Raw genomic sequence first — 18,618 nt, forward strand, 5'->3', positions numbered from 1 at the left:
TAAACATAATATAATATCCAATTCTTCTTGAGATAAGGCTTTGCCCTGGGATAGAGAAGGGAACCTGGGGCCTTTGGACACCGAGGCAGAGGGCAGAGAAAGGAGTTGATCATAGCTTTCAAGGATGAGAATACGCCTGAGCTCTTGATTTGAATGAAGTGTATTCACTGGCTTATTTTAGTTCCTTATTTTACTCACAGAGTTTCTCTTTCCTGCTGTTGCTTTAGGAGCTGGTGGGGAGTAACCCTCCACAGAGAAACTGGAAAGGCATAGCGATCGCACTGCTTGTCATCCTGGTCATCTGCTCCCTGATTGTCACCTCAGTGGTGCTGCTGACGCCAGGTACTCACATTTATTCTTGGAAAAGCAAGCTGCTGTAAGGGAGAAAGGGCATAAGTTTACTCTGAGATTTTTTTCTAAGTAACTACCCATTATATAATTTATTTTTCCCAGGTTCTAATTCTCATTGTGCCATACGTTAAAATGATGTAATACACTTTCAATAAAAAAGATCTATTTTACATGCTCTGAATTTGTTTAGATAATTGTTGACTGGGTGGAAATTCTTGGCATATATTAAAATTCACAAGTATTTATTTATGCTTGATGAGCTTAAAGATGGTGTCATTATAAGTATAATAATTTTATATCTCATGGAATTCCTGGGTGTTTTATCGAGGATGAATTAAGAAAATTATGAAAACAACATATATTGAATGTGAACTAAGGATAAACTACTTACTAGATACTACTGATGAAATAAAGGAAGTATAAAACAGAATCAGAAATCTCTCAGGGAAGAAAAATACACAAAAATTGTCAGCAAAAGTCTACAGAAAAACACATATATAGACACGGATTATTGAAAGTTTCAAACATAAGTTGTATAGAAGCGGAGAGGAAAGAGAGAGAGAGAGAGAGAGACCCTTTATGTTAAAGTTCATGGAGAAAGTAATATGTGAAGTGGGCTTTAATGGAGTGGCAAGAATTTAGTAGCAAGAGAGTGGTGAGATTAGGGCAAGAAGAAAGCCTTTGCCCATAAGATAAACATGTGGGGGGTCATGATAGGAAAACATTATACCATATATAAACAGTGTGTAACTATCCATTCCCCTTGTCGTATTAGGTGTCAATTTGTGTGGACAAAAAAAAAAAATGTTCCAATCCTCAATAAATAGACTACACGGCTATTAGACTTTAAGAGGGAAAAAATGCAACGTAAAAAAAGTTTTGATAGGTACAAAAAGTGCAGGCAAATTTTGAGGTATGTTTAAACTATAATCACAAAACTTAAATGGAAAAAGAGTAGTTTGTACCCTGAAACCAAAACTCAAGAAAGGTATCACAAGAAAACTACAGACCAGTATCTCTTATGAATATAGATACAAAAACCTCAGCAAAATACTAGCCAATAGAACCAAATTACCAGCAACATATAAAAAGGATTATACACCATGATCAAATGGGATTTATCCCAGGAAAAAAATTTGGTTTAACATATGAAAAATCAATGTAATACACCCATATTAATAGGATAAAGGGAGAAAAAAACATGGTCATCTCAATAGATGCAGAATAAGCATTTGACAAAGTTCAGAATCCTTTCATGATAAAACGTTCAAAGAGCAAAGAAAGAAACTTCCCCAACCTTATAAAGAGCATCTATAAATAGCCCACAGCTAACATTATACTTAACAGTGAAATACTGAAAGTATTCCTGCTAAGATCAGGAATAAGACAGGGATATTCACTCTCACTATTTTTTAAAAAAATTTTTTTTGCATTCTTTAATTGAAGTATAGTTGATGTACAATACTATATAAGTTACAGGTGTACAATATAGTGATTCACAATTTTTAAAGGTTATACCCCATTTATAGTTATTATAAAATGTTGGCTATATCTCCCATATAATACAATATATTCTTTTTTTTTTTTGAAATTTTGAATTTTATTTTATTTATTTTTTTATACAGCAGGTTCTTATTAGTCATCAATTTTGTACACATCATTGTATACATGTCAATCCCAATCGCCCAATTCATCCCACCCCCCCCCTCCACCCCCCCGCCACTTTCCCCCCTTGGTGTCCATACGTTTGTTCTCTACATCTGTGTCTCAATTTCTGCCCTGCAAACCGGTTCATCTGTACCATTTTTCTAGGTTCCACATATATACGTTAATATACGATATTTGTTTTTCTCTTTCTGACTTACTTCACTCTGTATGACGGTCTCTAGATCCATCCACGTCTCAACAAATGACCCAATTTCGTTCCTTTTTATGGTTGAGTAATATTCCATTGTATATATGTGCCACATCTTTATCCATTCGTCTGTTGATGGTCATTTAGGTTGCTTCTATGTCCTGGCTGTTGTAAATAGTGCTGCAATGAACACTGGGGTGCGTGTGTCTTTTTGAATTATGGTTTTCTCTGGGTATATGCCCAGTAGTGGTATTGCTGGATCATATGATAATTCTATTTCTAGTTTTTTAAGGAACCTCCATACTGTTCTCCATAGTGGCTGTATCAATTTACATTCCCACCAACAGTGCAGGAGGGTTTCCTTTTCTCCACACCCTCTCCAGCATTTGTTGTTTGTAGATTCTCTGTTGATGACACTCTCACTATTTCTGTTTAACATTGTGTTGGAGATTCTAACAATTAGGCAAGGGAGAAAAAAGACACCCAGGTAAAAAAGAAGTAAAACTATCTCTATTCATAGATGGCATGATCTCATGTATAGAAAATCTTAAAGAATCCACAAACACAAAAAATAAAACATATTATAACTAATAAATGAGTTCAGCAACATTGGAAGATACAAGACCATTATACAAAAAATATTTATATTTCTATATACTGGTAATGAACAATTCAAAAATGAAATTTAGAAATGATTCCACTTACATTAGTTTCAAAGGGAATAAGTCAACGGTCTGCAACCTTTTTGGCACCAGGGACTGGTTTCGTGGAAGACAATTTTTCCATGGACAGGGGTGTGGCAGGATGGTTTCAGGATGATTCAAGCGCATTACATTTATTGTGCACTTTATCTCTATTATTATTACATTGTAATATATAATGAAATAATTATACAACTCAACATAATGCAGAATCATTGGGAGCCCTGAGCTTGTTTTCACTTGCCACTCACTGATAGGGTTTTGATATGAGTCTGCAAGTGATTGATTTATTATCTCTGTGCAGTCAAACCTCTCTACTAATGATAATCTGTATTTGCAGCCACTCCCCAGCGCTAGCATCACTGCCTTGGCTCCACCTCAGATCATCATAAGGAGCGAGCAAGCTAGATCCCTCACATGCGCAGTTCACAGTAGGGTTCGCGCTCCTATGAGAACCTAATGCTGCCGCTGATCCGACAGGAGGTGGAGCTCAGGCAGTAATGCAAGCTATGGGGAGTGGCTGTAAATACAGATGGAGCTTCACTCGCTTGCCCGCGGCTCACCTCCTGCTGTGCAGCGCAGTTCCTAACAGGCTACGGACCGGTAGCGGTCCGTGGCCCAGGAGTTGGGGACCCCTGGAATAAGTTACTTAGAAATCAACAAAAGAAGTATAAGACTTGTACACTGAAAATCACCAAAGATAATTGAAAGAGGTTAAAGAAGACCTAAGTAAGTGGAAAGCTATCCCCATGTTCCTGGATTAGAAGATGTAATAGTGTTAACACGGCACTACTTCGCAAATTTATCTACAGATTCAACCCAATCCCTATCAAAATCCCAATTAGTTTTATTGCAGAAATTGACAAGCCAATTCTAAACTTCATATGAAAATGCAAGGTACTCAGACCAGCCAAAACAATCTTGGGGAAAAAAAATCCGTTGAAGGACTTACATCTCTGATACTAAACTTCCTCTAAAACTACAGTAATCAAAGTATTGTGGTACTATCCTAAGTATAGATATATAGGTCAATGGAATAGAATGTAGAGTTCAAAAATAGACCCATACAGTTATTTTGCATTCATTTTTGACAAGGGTGCTAAGACCACTTGATGGGGAAAAAGTAGTCTTTTCAACAAATGGTACTGGTACAACTGGGTATCTACATGCAAAGAATGAAACTGGACTCCTACCTCACAGCTTGTACAGAAATTAACTCAGTGTGGCTCAAGAACCGAAAAATAAGAGCTAAAACTTTAGCACTCGTAGAAGAAAACATAGGAGTAAATCTTTGTGACCTTGGATTCGGCAACGGTTTTTTAGATATGATACCAAAAGCACAAGCAACTCAAGAAAAAGTAGATAAGTTAGACTTCATCAAGCATAAAACGTTCTGTGTATCAAAGGACACTATGAAGAAATTGAAAAGACAACCCACAGAATGTGAGAAGCATATTTGCAAATTATATCTTCAATAAACATCTAACGTCCAGGTTATTTAAAGAATTCTTACAACTCAAAACAGGAGCCGAACAATTTAATTTAAAAATGGGTAAAGGATTTGAACATTTCTCCAAAGAAATACCAATGGCCAGGAAGCACGAGAAAAATGCTCTACATCATTAGTCATCAGGGAAATGCAAATCAAAATCACAGTTAGATGCCTATATATACATATTATTTTTTGTGCATTTATTTTTTATACAATTTTTAAAGGTTACACTCCACTTACAGTTATTACAAAATATTGGCTCTGTTCCCTGTGTTATACTAAAAATCCTTGTAACCTGTCTTACACTCAATAGTTTGCACGTCCCACTCCCCCACCCCTATATTGCCCCTCCCCTCTCTCTCCCCACTGGTAACCACTAGTTTGTTCACTGTATCTGTGAGTCTGCTTCTTTTTTGTTATATTCACTAGTTTGTTGTACTTTTTGGATTCCACACATAAGTGATATCATACAGTATTTGTCTTTCTCTGTCTGACATTTCACTTAGCATAATACCCTCCAAGTCAAATTCAAATATATATATATATATATATATATATATTTAAACAAAATAACAAGTATTTGTGAGGATGTGGAAAACTTGGAACCTTCATTCAGTACTAGTAGGAATGTAAAAGTGTGTAGCCTCTGTTGAAAACATTCTGGTAGTTCCTCAAAAAATGAAACACAGAGTTACCATATGACCCAGTCATTCCACTCCTAGGTATATGCCCAAGGAAATTGAAAATATATGTTCATACAGAAATTTGTATACAGATATCCATAGAAACATTCATAACAGCCAAAAAGTAGAAACAACCCAAAGGTCCCTCACCTGGTGAATAGATAAACAATTGTGGTATATCCATACAATGGAACATTATTCAGCTATAAAAAATGGAATACGGATGCATACTACAGCATAGATAAAACTTGAAAACATTATGCTATGTGCACGAAGTTAGACAAAAAGGCCACATATTGTATGATTCCACAGTAGACAAATCCATAGAGATAAAAAGTAGATTAGTGGTTGCCAGGGACTGGAAGTGGGGAGAGTAAGAAATGTCTGCTAATAGGCATGAGATTTCTTCTTTTATAAAGACATGATAGTTTTAGGGCAGTTTTAAATTCACAGGAAAATTGAGAGGAAGGTACAGAGATTTCCTGCATACGCGCTGCCCCACACATGCATGGTTCCCCTCATTATCTACATCCCCACCTGAGTGGTACATCTGATACAACTGATGAACCTACCTCAACACATCATAATGAGACCTCTTTTGGGGGTGATGCAGATATTCTGGAATTCGATACGGGTGATGAATGCACAATTCTTTAGCACATTGAAAACTACTGAGTTGTATATACTAAAAAGGTAAACTTTACGATATGTGAATTTTATCTCAATTAAGATGTTAGCATAAACAATGGTGGGAAAGTTGTTTAAAAAAGTGATTCAGGGAGGACCTTCAAGATGGCGGAGGAGTAAGATGTGGAGATCACCTTCCTCCCCACAAATACATCAAAAATACATCTACATGTGGAACAAGTCCTACAGAACACCTACTGAATGCTGGCAGCAGACCTCAGACTTCCCAAAAGGCAAGAAGCTCCCCACGTACCTGGGTGGGGCAAAAGAAAAAAAGAAAAACAGAGCCAGAAGAATAGGGACAGGACCTGCCCCTCTGGGAGGGAGCTGTGAAGGAGGAAAAGTTTCCACGCACTAGGAAGCCCCTTCACTGGCGGAGACCAGGGCTGCACGGGGGGGACGTTTCAGAGCCACGGAGGAGAGTGCAGCAACAGGGGTGCAGAAGGCAAAGCGGAGAGATTCCCGCACAGAGGATCGGTGCCGACCAGCACTCACCAGCCCGAGAGGCTTGTCTGCTCACCCGCCAGGACGGGTTGGGGCTGGGAGCTGAGGCTCAGGCTTTGGAGGTCAGATCCCAGGGAGAGGACTGGGGTTGGCTGCGTGAACACACCCTGAAGGGGGCTAGTGTGCCACAGCTAGCTGGGAGGGGGTCCAGAAAAACGTCTGGACCTGCCTAAGAGGCAAGAGACCATTGTTTTGGGGTGCACGAGGAGAGGAGATTCAGAACACTGCTTAAACGAGCTTCAGAGACAGGCGCGAGCTGCGGCTATTAGCGCGGACACCAGAGACGGGCGTGAAATGCTAAGGCTGCTGCTGCCGCCACCAAGAAGCCTGTGTGCAGGCACAGCTCACTGTCCACACCTCCCCTCCCAGGAGCCTGTGCAGCCCGCCACTGCCAGGGTCCAGTGATCCAGGGACAACTTCCCCGGGAGAACGCACGGCGCCTCAGGCTGTTGAAACGTCACGACACCTCTGCCGCCGCAGCCGCGCCCCACATTCCGTACCCCTCTCTCCCCCTGGCCTGAGTGAGCCAGAGCCCCCAAATCAGCCGCTGCTTTAACCCCCTCCTGTCTGGGAGGGGAACAGATACCAGAGGGTGACCTACATGCAGAGGCAGGGCCAAACCCAAAGCTGAACCCCAGGAGCTGCGTGAACAAAGAAGAGAAAGGGAAATTTCTCCGTGCAGCCTCAGGAGCAGGAGATTAAATCTCCACAGTCAAGTTGATGTACGCTGCATCTGTGGAATACCTGAAGAGACAACGAATCATCTCAAAATTAAGGCGGTGGACTTTGGGAGCAACGGTAGACTTCGGGTTTGCTGTATGCGACTGACTAGTTTCTGATTTATATGTCTATCTTAGTTTAGTTTTTAGCGCTTATTATCATTGGTGAATTTGTTTATTGGTTTAGTTGCTCTCTTCTTTTTTTTATTACTTTTTAAATTTTTCTATTTTAATAGTATTTAAAAATTTTTTTTATTTTAATAACTTTTATTTTATTTTTTTCTTTCTTTTTTTCCTCTGTTTTCTTCTGAGCCGTGAGGCTGATAGGGTCTTGGTGCTCTGGCCAGGTGTCAGGCCTGAGCCTCTGAGATGGGAAAGGTGAGTTCAGGACATTGGACCACCAGAGATCTCCTGGCCCCCCGTAATATCAATCGGCAAGATCTCTCCCAGAGATCTCTGTCTCAATGCTAAGACCCAACTCCACTCAACGACCAGCAAGCTCCAGTGCTGACACCCCATGCCAAACAACTAGCAAGACAGGAACACAACCCCACCCATTAGCAGAGAGGCACCAGTCCCCTCCACCAGGAAGCTTACACAAGCCACTGAACCAACCTTACCCACTGGGGGCAGACACCAAAAAAATCGGGAACTACGAACCTGCAGCCTGTGAAAAGGAGACCCCAGACACACTAAGTTAAGCAAAATGAGAAGACAGAGAAATACACAGCCGATGAAGGAGCAGGTAAAAACCAACCAGACCAAACGAATGAAGAGGAAATAGGCAGTCTACCTGAAAAAGAATTCAGAGTAATGATAGTAAAGATGATCCAAAATCTTGGAAATAGAATGGAGAAAATACAAGAAACGTTTAACAAGGACCTAGAAGAACTAAAGAGCAAACAAACAATGATGAGCTACACAATAAATTGAAATTAAAAATTCTCTAGAATGAATCAATAGTGGAATAACTGAGGCAGAAGAAAGGATACGTGACCTGGAAAATAAAATAGTGGAAATAACTACCACAGAGCAGAATAAAGAAAAAAGAATGAAAAGAATTAAGGACAGTCTCAGAGACCTCTGGGACAACATTAAACGCACCAACATTTGAGTTATAGGGGTCCCAGAAGAAGAAGAGAAAAAGAAAGGGACTGAGAAAATATTTGAAGAGATTATAGTTGAAAACTTCCCTAACATGGGAAAGGAAATAGTCAACCAAGTCCAAGAAGCACAGAGAGTCCCATACAGGATAAATCCAAGGAGAAACATGCCAAGACACATATTAATCAAACTATCAAAACTTAAATACAAAGAAAAAATATTAAAAGCAGCAAGGGAAAAGCAACAAATAACATACAAGGGAATCCCCATAAGGTTAACAGCTGATCTTTCAGCAGAAACTCTGCAAGCCAGAAGGGAGTGGCAGGACATATTTAAAGTCATGAAAGGGAAAAACCTACAACCAAGATTACTCTACCCAGTAAGGATCTCATTCAGATTTGACAGAGAAATTAAAACCTTTACAGGGAAACAAAAGCTAAGAGAATTCAGCACCACCAAACCAGCTTTACAACAAATGCTAAAGGAACTGCTCTAGGCAGGAAACACAAGAGAAGGAAAAGACCTACAATAACAAACCCAAAACAATTAAGAAAATGGTAATAGGAACATACATATCGATAATTAACTTAAATGTAAATGGATTAAATGCTCCAACCAAAAGACATAGACTGGCTGAATGGACACAGAAACAAGACCTGTCATATGCTGTCTAAAAGAGACCCACTTCAGACCTAGGGACACATACAGACTGAAAGTGAGGGGATGGAAAAAGATATTCCATGCAAATGGAAATCAAAAGAAAGCTGGAGTAGCAATTCTCATATCAGACAAAATAGACTTTAAAATAAAGACTATTACAAGAGACAAAGAGGACACTACATAATGATCAAGGGATCAATCCGTGAAGAAGATATAACAATTGTAAATATTTATGCACCCAACATAGGAGCACCTCAATACATAAGGCAAATGCTAACAGCCATAATAGGGGAAATTGGCAGTAACAATCATAGTAGGGGACTTCAACACCCCACTTTCACCAATGGACAGATCCTCCAAAATGAATATAAATAAGGAAACACAAGCTTTAAATGAGACATTAAACAAGATGGACTTAATTGATATTTAGAGGACATTCCATCCAAAAACAACAGAATACACTTTCTTCTCAGGTGCTCATGGAACATTCTCCAGGATAGCTCATATCTTGGGTCACAAATCAAGCCTCGGTAAATTTAAGAAAACTGAAATCGTACCAAGTATCTTTTCCGACCACAACGCTATGAGACTAGATATCAATTACAGGAAAAAAACTGTAGAAAATACAAACACATGGAGGCTAAACAAAACGCTACTGAATAACCAAGAGATCACTGAAGAAATCAAAGAGGAAATAAAAAAATACCTAGAAACAAATGACAATGAAAACACAACGGCCCAAAGCCTATGGGATGCAGCAAAAGCAATTCTAAGAGTGAAATTTATAGCAACACAATCCTACCCACAAGAAACAAGAAACATCTCAAATAAACAACCTAACCTTATACCTAAAGCAATTAGAGAAAGAAGAACAAAAAAACCCTAAAGTTAGTAGAAGGAAAGAAATCATAAAGATCAATCAGAAATAAATGAAAAAAAAATGAAGGAACGATAGCAAAGATCAATATAACTAAAAGCTGGTTCTTTGAGGAGATAAACAAAATTGATATACCATCTGCCAGTCTCATCAAGAAAAAAATGGAGAAGACTCAAATCAATAGAATGAGAAATGAAAAAGGAGAAGTAACAACTGACACTGCAGAAATACAAAGGATCATGAGAGGTTACTACAAGCAACTATATGCCAATAAAATGGACAACCTGGAAGAAATGGACAAGTTCTCAGAAAAGCACAACCTTCCAAGATTGAACCAGGAAAAAATAGAAAATATAAACAGACCAATCACAAGCACTGAAATTGAAACAGTGATTAAAAATCTTCCAGGGGCTTCCCTGGTGGCGCAGTGCTTGAGAATCTGCCTGCCAATGCAGGGGACACGGGTTCGGGCCCTGGTCTGGGAAGATCCCACATGCCGCGGAGCGACTAGGCCCGTGAGCCACAATTGCTGAGCCTGCGCGTCTGGAGCCTGTGCTCTGCAACAAAAGAGGCCGCGATAATGAGAGGCCCGTGCACCGCGATGAAGAGTGGCCCCCACTTGCCGCAACTAGAGAAAGCCCTCGCACAGAAACGAAGACCCAACACAGCCATAAATAAATAAAAAAATTAAAAAAAAAAAAATCTTCCAACAAACAAAAGTCCAGTACCAGATGGCTTCACAGGCGAATTCTATCAAAACATTTAGAGAAGAGCTAACACCTATCCTTCCCAAACTCTTCCAAAATATAGCAGAGGGAGGAACACTCCCAAACTCATTCTATGAGGCCACCATCACCCTTATACCAAAACCAGACAAAGATGTTACAAAAAAAGAAAACTACTGGCCAATATCACTGATGAACATAGATGCAAAAATCCTCAACAAAATACTAGCAAACAGAATCCAGCAGCACATTAAAAGTACCACACACGATGATCAAGTGGGGTTTATGCCAGGAATGAAAGGATTCCTCAATATATGCAAATCCATCAATGTGATACACCATATTAACAGATTGAACGATAAAAACCATATGATCATCTCTATAGATGCAGAAAAAGCTTTAGACAAAATTCAACACCCATTTATGATAAAAACTCTCCAGAAAGTAGACATAGAGGGAACTTACCTCAACATAATAAAGGCCATATATGACAAACCCACAGCCAACATCGTTCTCAATGGTGAAAAACTGAAACCATTTCCACTAAGCTCAAGAACAGACTAGGTTGCCCACTGTCACCACTATTATTCAACATTGTTTTGGAAGTTTTAGCCACAGCTATCAGAGAAGAAAAAGAAATAAAAGGAATACAAATCGGCAAAGAAGTAAAACTGTCACTCTTTGCAGATGACATGATACTATACATAGAGAATCCTAAAGATGCTACCAGAAAACTACTAGAGCTAATCAATGAATTTGGCAAAGTAGCAGGATACAAAATCAATGCACAGAAATCTCTTGCATTCCTCTACATTAATGATGAAAAATCTGAAAGAAAAATTAAGGAAACACTCCCATTTACCATTGCAACAAAAAGAATAAAATATCTAGGAATAAACCTACCTGAGGAGACAAAAAACCTGTATGCAGAAAACTATAAGACACTGATGAAAGAAATTAAAGATGATATATACAGATGGAGAGATATACCATGTTCTTGGATTGGAAGAATCAACATTGTGAAAATGACTGTACTACCTAAAGCAATCTACAGATTCAGTGCAATCCCTATCAAAGTACCAATGGCATTTTTCAAAGAACTAGAACAAAAAAGTTCACAATTTGTGTGGAAATACAGAAGACCTCGAAGAGCCAAAGCAATCTTGAGAAAGAAAAATGGACCTAGAGGAATCAGGCTGCCTAACTTCAGACTATACTACAAAGCTACAGTAATCAAGACAGTATGGTACTGGCACAAAACCAGAAATATAGATCAATGGAACAGGATAGAAAGCCGAGAGATAAACCCACGCACATATGGTCACCTTATTTTTGGTAAAGGAGGCAAGAATATACAGCAGAGAAAAGACACCCTCTTCAATAAGTGGTGCTGGGAAAACTGGACAGCTACATGTAAAAGAATGAAATTAGAACACTCCCTAACACCATACACAAAAATAAACTCAAAATGGATTAAAGACCTAAATGTAAGGCCAGACACCATCAAACTCTTAGAGGAAAACATAGGCAGAACACTCTATGACATAAATCACAGCAAGATCCTTTTTGACCCACCTCCTAGAGAAATGGAAATAAAAACAAAAATAAACAAATGGGACCTAATGAAACTTAAAAGCTTTTGCACAGCAAAGGAAACCATAAGACGAAAAGACAACCCTCAGAATGGGAGAAAATATTTACAAATGAAGCAACTGACAAAGGATTAATCTCCAAAATTTACAAGCAGCTCATGCAGCTCAATATCACAAAAACAAAGAACCCAATCCAAAAATGGGCAGAAGAGCTAAATAGACATTTCTCCAAAGAAAATATACAGATTGCCAACAAACACATGAAAGGATGCTCAGCATCACTAATCATTAGAGAAATGCAAATCAAAACTACAATGAGGTGTCACCTCACACCAGTCAGAATGACCATCATCAAAAAACCTACAAACAATAAATGCTGGAGAGGATGTGGAGAAAAGGGAACCCTCTTGCACTGTTGGTGGGAATGTAAATTGATACAGCTACTATGGAGAACAGTATGGAGGTTCCTTAAAAAACTAAAAGTAGAACTACCATATGACCCAGCAATCCCACTAGCGGGCATATACCCTGAGAAAACCATAATTCAAAAAGAGTCATGTACCACAATGTCCATTGCAGCACTATTTACAATAGCCGGGACACGGAAGCAACCTAAATGCCGATCGACAGACGAATGGATAAAGAAGATGTGGCACGTATATACAATGGAATATTACTCAGCCATAAAGAGAAACGAAATTGAGTTATTTGTGGTGAGGTGGATGGGCCTAGAGTCTGTCATACAGAGTGAAGTAAATCAGAAAGAGAAAAACAAATACCGTATGCTAACACATACATGTGGAATCGAAAAAAAAAAAAAAGCTTCTGAAGAACTTAGGGGCAGGACAAGAATAAAGACGCAGACATAGAGAATGTACTTGAGGACACGGGGAGGGGGAAGGGTAAGCTGGGACAAAGAGAGTGACATGGACATATATACACTACCAAATGTAAAATAGATAGCTAGTGGGAAGCAGCTGCATAGCACAGGGAGATTAGGTCGGTGCTTTGTGTCCACCTAGAGGGGTGGGATAGGTAGGGTGGGAAGGAGATGCAAGAGGGAGGGAATATGGGGATATATGTATTCATATAGTTGATTCTCTTTGCTATACAGCAGAAACTAACACAACTATGTAAAGCAATTATGCTCCAATAAAGATGTTTAAAAAAAAAGTGATTCAGTCTGGCCATTTATATACTAAAGTGACAACAACACTTGTCTAATGGTGAAGAGGTTTCAGTGGCAGTTATGAAAAGAGAGTTGGTCTCTCCGTGAGTTTTAGGAAGAGCCAAGAGTTCCTGGAACAGTTGGACTCATGATTAAGCACAGAACGTCTCACTGAACAGGAAAAAAATCCATTGAACTGTCAAAATCTAAATGAGTAGATTCGAGAGGGATTGGGGCAGGGGATTGGTAAAGACAAATACTATTCTCTTTTATAATTTTGCTGGTGTTTTATATTAATTAACAATTAATTCGTGCAAGCTGGGGACTTTGGCAACTATATATTTTTAATTAATAGAAAGGAAATCAGGTCTCCCTCAGAATTTGTGGAGCATGCGTTCCTACCTTTGCTTTTCTTTGAACATAAGTGTGCTTTATGTGAGAACATGATTATCGAAGATGTGATACTGTGATTGTCCAGCACTCACTTTGAAAGTTAGGAAGCAATGATGGTTTAGGTAGTTTGCAGTCATTCCCACCCCCACCAAGGTATGTGAGCATTCCTGTCACCCAGAATCCGAGGGCTCCTGCAGCCATCACCTCAAAGGGAGATAGAAGAGCTGCTGGGGGCTGCTCTCACACCAGCGGTTCAGAGCAACAAGGCTGGGTGGGAAACATCTGGACTGAGTAACTTAAGGCTAAGAGCCAGTTCTGTGACCTTCCCTTCCACGTGGCCAAGTCAATGCCAGGCAGAGAGCTGTCCCTGGGTCTTCCCAGCTGTACAGGGAAACTCCTGTTCTCTCAGATGCAGCTGCTAATCCTGAAAGTGTTTTACATTCAGTCCTTGTGCAGCGGGAACCATCTCAGCAGCATCCCTTCTGCAGTAAACAGAGAACACAGTCACCGTCAACCGGTATCTTTTTGAATGCTGATGGCCAGTTGTCAGGGGCAACGATGAGGTGAGGCCCTAGTGAATCCCTGTGTTCCAGAAAAGGCTTTGAGCAGAATTTCTTTTATTCTTCTGTTAAAATAAGAATGTGGCTGAGCCTGCCGGACCCTTTGGCTTTGTTGGACTTTCATAGCTAGTGCTGCTTTCTCAGTTGTGCTGCTCAGGGGCTGTGTGTCCTAGGCTTAGGGCAGTCAGACAGGCCGGTTCAGTGGTGAGTGCCTCCCATCACCGGCTCGTCCCTCTCCCGGGATGCAGCAGTGGCTTTTGTTTCACAATTCTTCCACGCACAGGAGGACGGCAGGCCATTCCGAGCCTTCTTGAGTTCACTGCCGTGCAGAGCATCCTCACATCGACCAGCAGTGCCTCTCCACTGACCAAACGTGAACGATCCCTGCAGGGGGCTGAGGGCACTGAGCTCAGCGCTGGGCAAAGTGTGGGCAGAGAAGATGCACGTGTTCTCCACGAGAGCTGAGATCCCCTGAAAAAGACAGAACGTGCACAGGGAGAATTTCACAGTGGTGTAATCATGAAGCAAAAATAAAACAGAAGTCACAGGCGGGGCTGGTTAAAGACCTGTTGAGTTGTGAGTAACTGAATCTTTGACATAACATACGGCATGGCCATCAACTCATCCATGGCCCCCAAAGTGTCCAGCACATCTCTCTCTAGTACTGATCTCTCCGTAAGTCCGCGGCAGGAGTGGCTTCCACTGTATGAGGGAGGAAGTTAAGTTTTGAAGAGCAGAGAGTCCTAGTAGTAGTAACACCCTGGACGTGTGTGCACAGTTTGGGTGCACCCCTACCAGCCTTGCTTCCCTTTCATAGACCGACTTGAAATTCATAGCATGTACTTTTTAAAAAACTATCTTTTCAAGTGCTACCTCTTTCCAGTCTTGTATTCTGCTTTGTTAAAACTCAGATTAAAGCATCTGCTTTCTACTTAACCCCCCAATTCATTACGAACTCCTTGGAGTCAGTCTTTTGGTGAAAATATTTCTGAGTATATGTGGATCCCCTTTCCAACTTGGGAAGGATCGTGATGGAATGCCACTTTGGTGCCCCAGGATCTCGAAGGGCCTCGTGTTAATATTTCTGAGCAACAAGTACCTTTGTTCTGTAGTGCAGCCTAATTATCACCAGTTATGCACAATTTATGTTTTAAAAATCAAATTAAAAGTGTTTAAGGGAATCTTAGTTCCAAAGGGATTAGCCAGATGAGAATGTGTCCTTTTCAATTTTGTGATTCAATTCTCCCTTGCTAGTCTGTGCCCTTTTCTAAATTTCTCTTTGGAATAATAGACTCAAAGTTACCTTTTTTATTTTCAGATATTAAATATGTGTCTGCAATAGGTCACACTCAGCGTATGCCTTTTTTGGGGCAGCTACAGCTCTTGCATTCTGATGAAAAGGACTCTGATAATCTTTAATGCCACAGTTACGGTTGTGGGAGCTGAAAAATCCACCAGGATCATATTTGCATTAAAACATCCCTGACATTTGACTTCTCTGGATTTTCACTGTAGAGAAGATGGACAGTTGTTTGTGATGGAAAACACTAGAACACTTTCAGGTGGTATAAAAACGAAAAGCCTTGGATATTTGAAAGTCATGTTGAAGGTAGTCTTTGGGTTAAGGCCAAGCAGAGGTAACCAGAATATAAGACTCAGTCTTTTGGGTGGGAGCATAACAGAGAGGTTATTGTTATGGAATTGAAATTTCATAACTGTTTGATTTATATCTAATGTCTGTAACTGCATTGCTAACTCCCAGCTCATCTTTTTTTTTTTTTTTTTTAATTTTCACTTGGACTCAATAGGCTTTACTGAGAGGGAGAGAAATCTAGCAAATAGGCAGTTACAGTTTGTAAATCGGATTCTCTTGCAAGAGGGTGTAAGTGCGTCCAAGTCAGAAACTCGGTCAAGTGTTCTGAATTTACACCAGTCAAAATAGCATGAAATGGGTTTATGTGGGAAAAAGCTACATATTAAAATTATTGATACATCTGAGAGAATCCCTCCACTTGAGTTGTTACTGCTAGTTAACAAAGAAAGTTCTGTAATAAAATTTCCATGGATTTTTAAAATAGACTTTATTTTTTAGAGCAGTCTTAGGTTCCAGCAAAATTGAGAGGAAGGTACAGAGTTTTCCCATTCACCCCCTCCCCCCAGAAATGCATGGCATTCCTACCATCAACATCCCTCACCAGACGGTACCTTTGTGACAGTTTATGAACCTACATTGATAGGTCATTATCACTCAGAGTGCATAGTTTACATTAGGGTTCATCCTGGGTGTCGTACAGTCTATGGACTGGGACAAATGTATAATGGCACGTATCTGCCTTTACATTTGTGATGGCATGTATCATGCAGAGTAGCCTTGCTGCCCTAAAAATCCTCCGTGCTCTGTCTGTTCATTCTCCCTTCCACTGTAATGCCTGGAAACCACTGGTTTTTTTACTGTCTCCATAGTTTTGTCCTTTCCAGAATGTCATATAGTTGGAATCGTACAGTATGTAGCCTTTTCAGATTGGCTTCTTTCACTTAGCAATATACATGTAAGGCTCCTCCATGGAGGAACTATCATTGTTTAATAGTTTATTTCATTTTAGCACTAAATAATATTCCATTGTCTGGATGTACCACAATTTATTGCTGCGTTCACCTACTAAAGGACATCTTGGTTGCTTCCAGGTTTTGGCAGTTATGAATAAAGCTGCTGTAAACATTCGTGTCAAGGCTTCTGTGAGACATGCATTTTCAATTCCTTTGGTAAATACCAAGGAGAATGATTGCTGGGTCATACGATGAGTATGTTTAGTTTTGTAAGAAACCACCAAACTGTCTTCTGAAGTGGCTGCACCGTTTTGCGTTCCCACCAGCAGTGATGAGAGTTCCTGTTGCTCCACATCCTCGCCTGCATTTGGTGTTGTCAGTGGTTCAGATTCTCTAATTGGTCATTCTAATAGTTGTGAAGTGGTAACTCAGTGTTGTAAGTTTATCTTTTTAAGATGATGGAACAAACAATTTAAAAACATATATATATAAAAACTATTATATATATATATTATATATATATACATATATATGTATGTGTGTGTGTGTGTGTGTGTATATATATATATATATATATATATATATATATATATATATATATAAAATGTTTTAGAAAACAAACAAAACAAGCTTATGGTTACCAGGGGGTAAGGGGGGGAGGCATAAATTGGGAGATTGGGATTGACTTATACAGACTACTATATATAAAATAGATAACTAATAAGGACCTGCTATATAGCACAGGGAACTCTACTTAATACTCTGTAATAGCCTATACAGGAAAAGAATCTAAAAAAGAGTGGATATATGTATATGTATAACTGATTCACTTTGCTGTACACCTGAAACTAACACAACATTGTAAATCAACTCTACTCGAATAAAAATTTTTTAAAAAAGAGAAAAAAATTCTGGAACAAACAATTTAAAAACGTTATATATATAAAATATGATATATATATTTTTATATATACAAGTATGTATCATTTATATATATATAAAATACTGTATTGTTTGATGAATTTTCAAACTGAGCAGACGACATAGCCTGCGCCCAGGTTAAAAAACCGGAATGTAGCCAGCATCCCAAAGCTGCCCCATACGCATTCTCATCATTAATCTCCCTAAGGGTAACCTAATTTCGAACATCATAAAATAATTTTGCATACTTTTATACTTTTTGCACTTACGTTGTTAATGTAATCATGTAATATCTATTATTTTACAGCTGGTTCTTTTGTTCAATATAATGTTTGTGAGATTCATTGTTATACTTTAAGTTGTATTTATGCCCAGTGTTTTAATCGGTGATGGATTGTCTTTTCATGAGGTCTCATATAATCCTTATGAAAATTGCACAGTGGCTTAACAGTAATTTAATAACTTTTGTGTATATCATAACAAGTCATGAATACCTTACTGCTTCTTGTTGTTTCTTGTAGAAATAGGTGGCTTGCCCATTTTTCCTAGGCATTTCCTCTCGGTTCTCCTTCCTGCATTAAACTCATCCCCCAAATCCAGTCTTGGCATAGTCCATTATTATCAGTGACTATGACCAGGTGTCCTGTCCTGGGACACACAGGTTACTTGATGGGTCTCTAGTATTGTTCGTTTGCACTTGGGCATCTGTGGTTGCGTTCGTAGGTTCTTTTCACACCCTCCTGCCAGCTGATGAACTGGGTGAGTTGTGTCTCTCTAGTCTTGAAATAGGTATTTGTTTTGCTACTCTTCTTACTGTTGTTTCTGATTAAAGTTACTGTGTCAATGCTAATTGAGATTAAGTGCTGTAAATGGGTGGTGCGGGTAATATTTGTTATGACAATCCAGAATATGGGAGAGATCGGTGATGACAGGAAGCATTTGTGGAGGGTATTTTGGAGGATGAGGAATTTGAAAGACAGATCCGGTGTTAATGGAAGGAAAAGAAGGAAGGTCACCATGAGCCGGAATGAGCCTGGTGTGCTTGCTGAACAGGAGATGCCTGGCCTGCAAGCACTGAG

The 18,618-nt window shown here is 39.4% G+C and overlaps 1 protein-coding gene across 6 annotated transcripts in view; it reads left to right on the forward strand.

Moving 5' to 3' along the window:
• Nucleotides 1-18,618, forward strand: part of DPP6 (dipeptidyl peptidase like 6) — a 1,128,731-nt gene that overhangs the window by 618,030 nt on the left and 492,083 nt on the right. For all 6 annotated transcript variants that reach the window (XM_082473772.1, XM_082473771.1, XM_082473774.1 and 3 more), the window contains exon 2: nucleotides 228-342. In XM_082473772.1, the coding sequence (XP_082329898.1) occupies nucleotides 228-342 (115 nt within the window). The remainder of the gene's footprint in view (nucleotides 1-227; nucleotides 343-18,618) is intronic.

This window comes from Balaenoptera physalus, assembly GCF_965194825.1.
Source record: "Balaenoptera physalus genome assembly, chromosome: 8".
In the NCBI taxonomy this organism is placed as follows: Eukaryota; Metazoa; Chordata; class Mammalia; order Artiodactyla; family Balaenopteridae; genus Balaenoptera; species Balaenoptera physalus.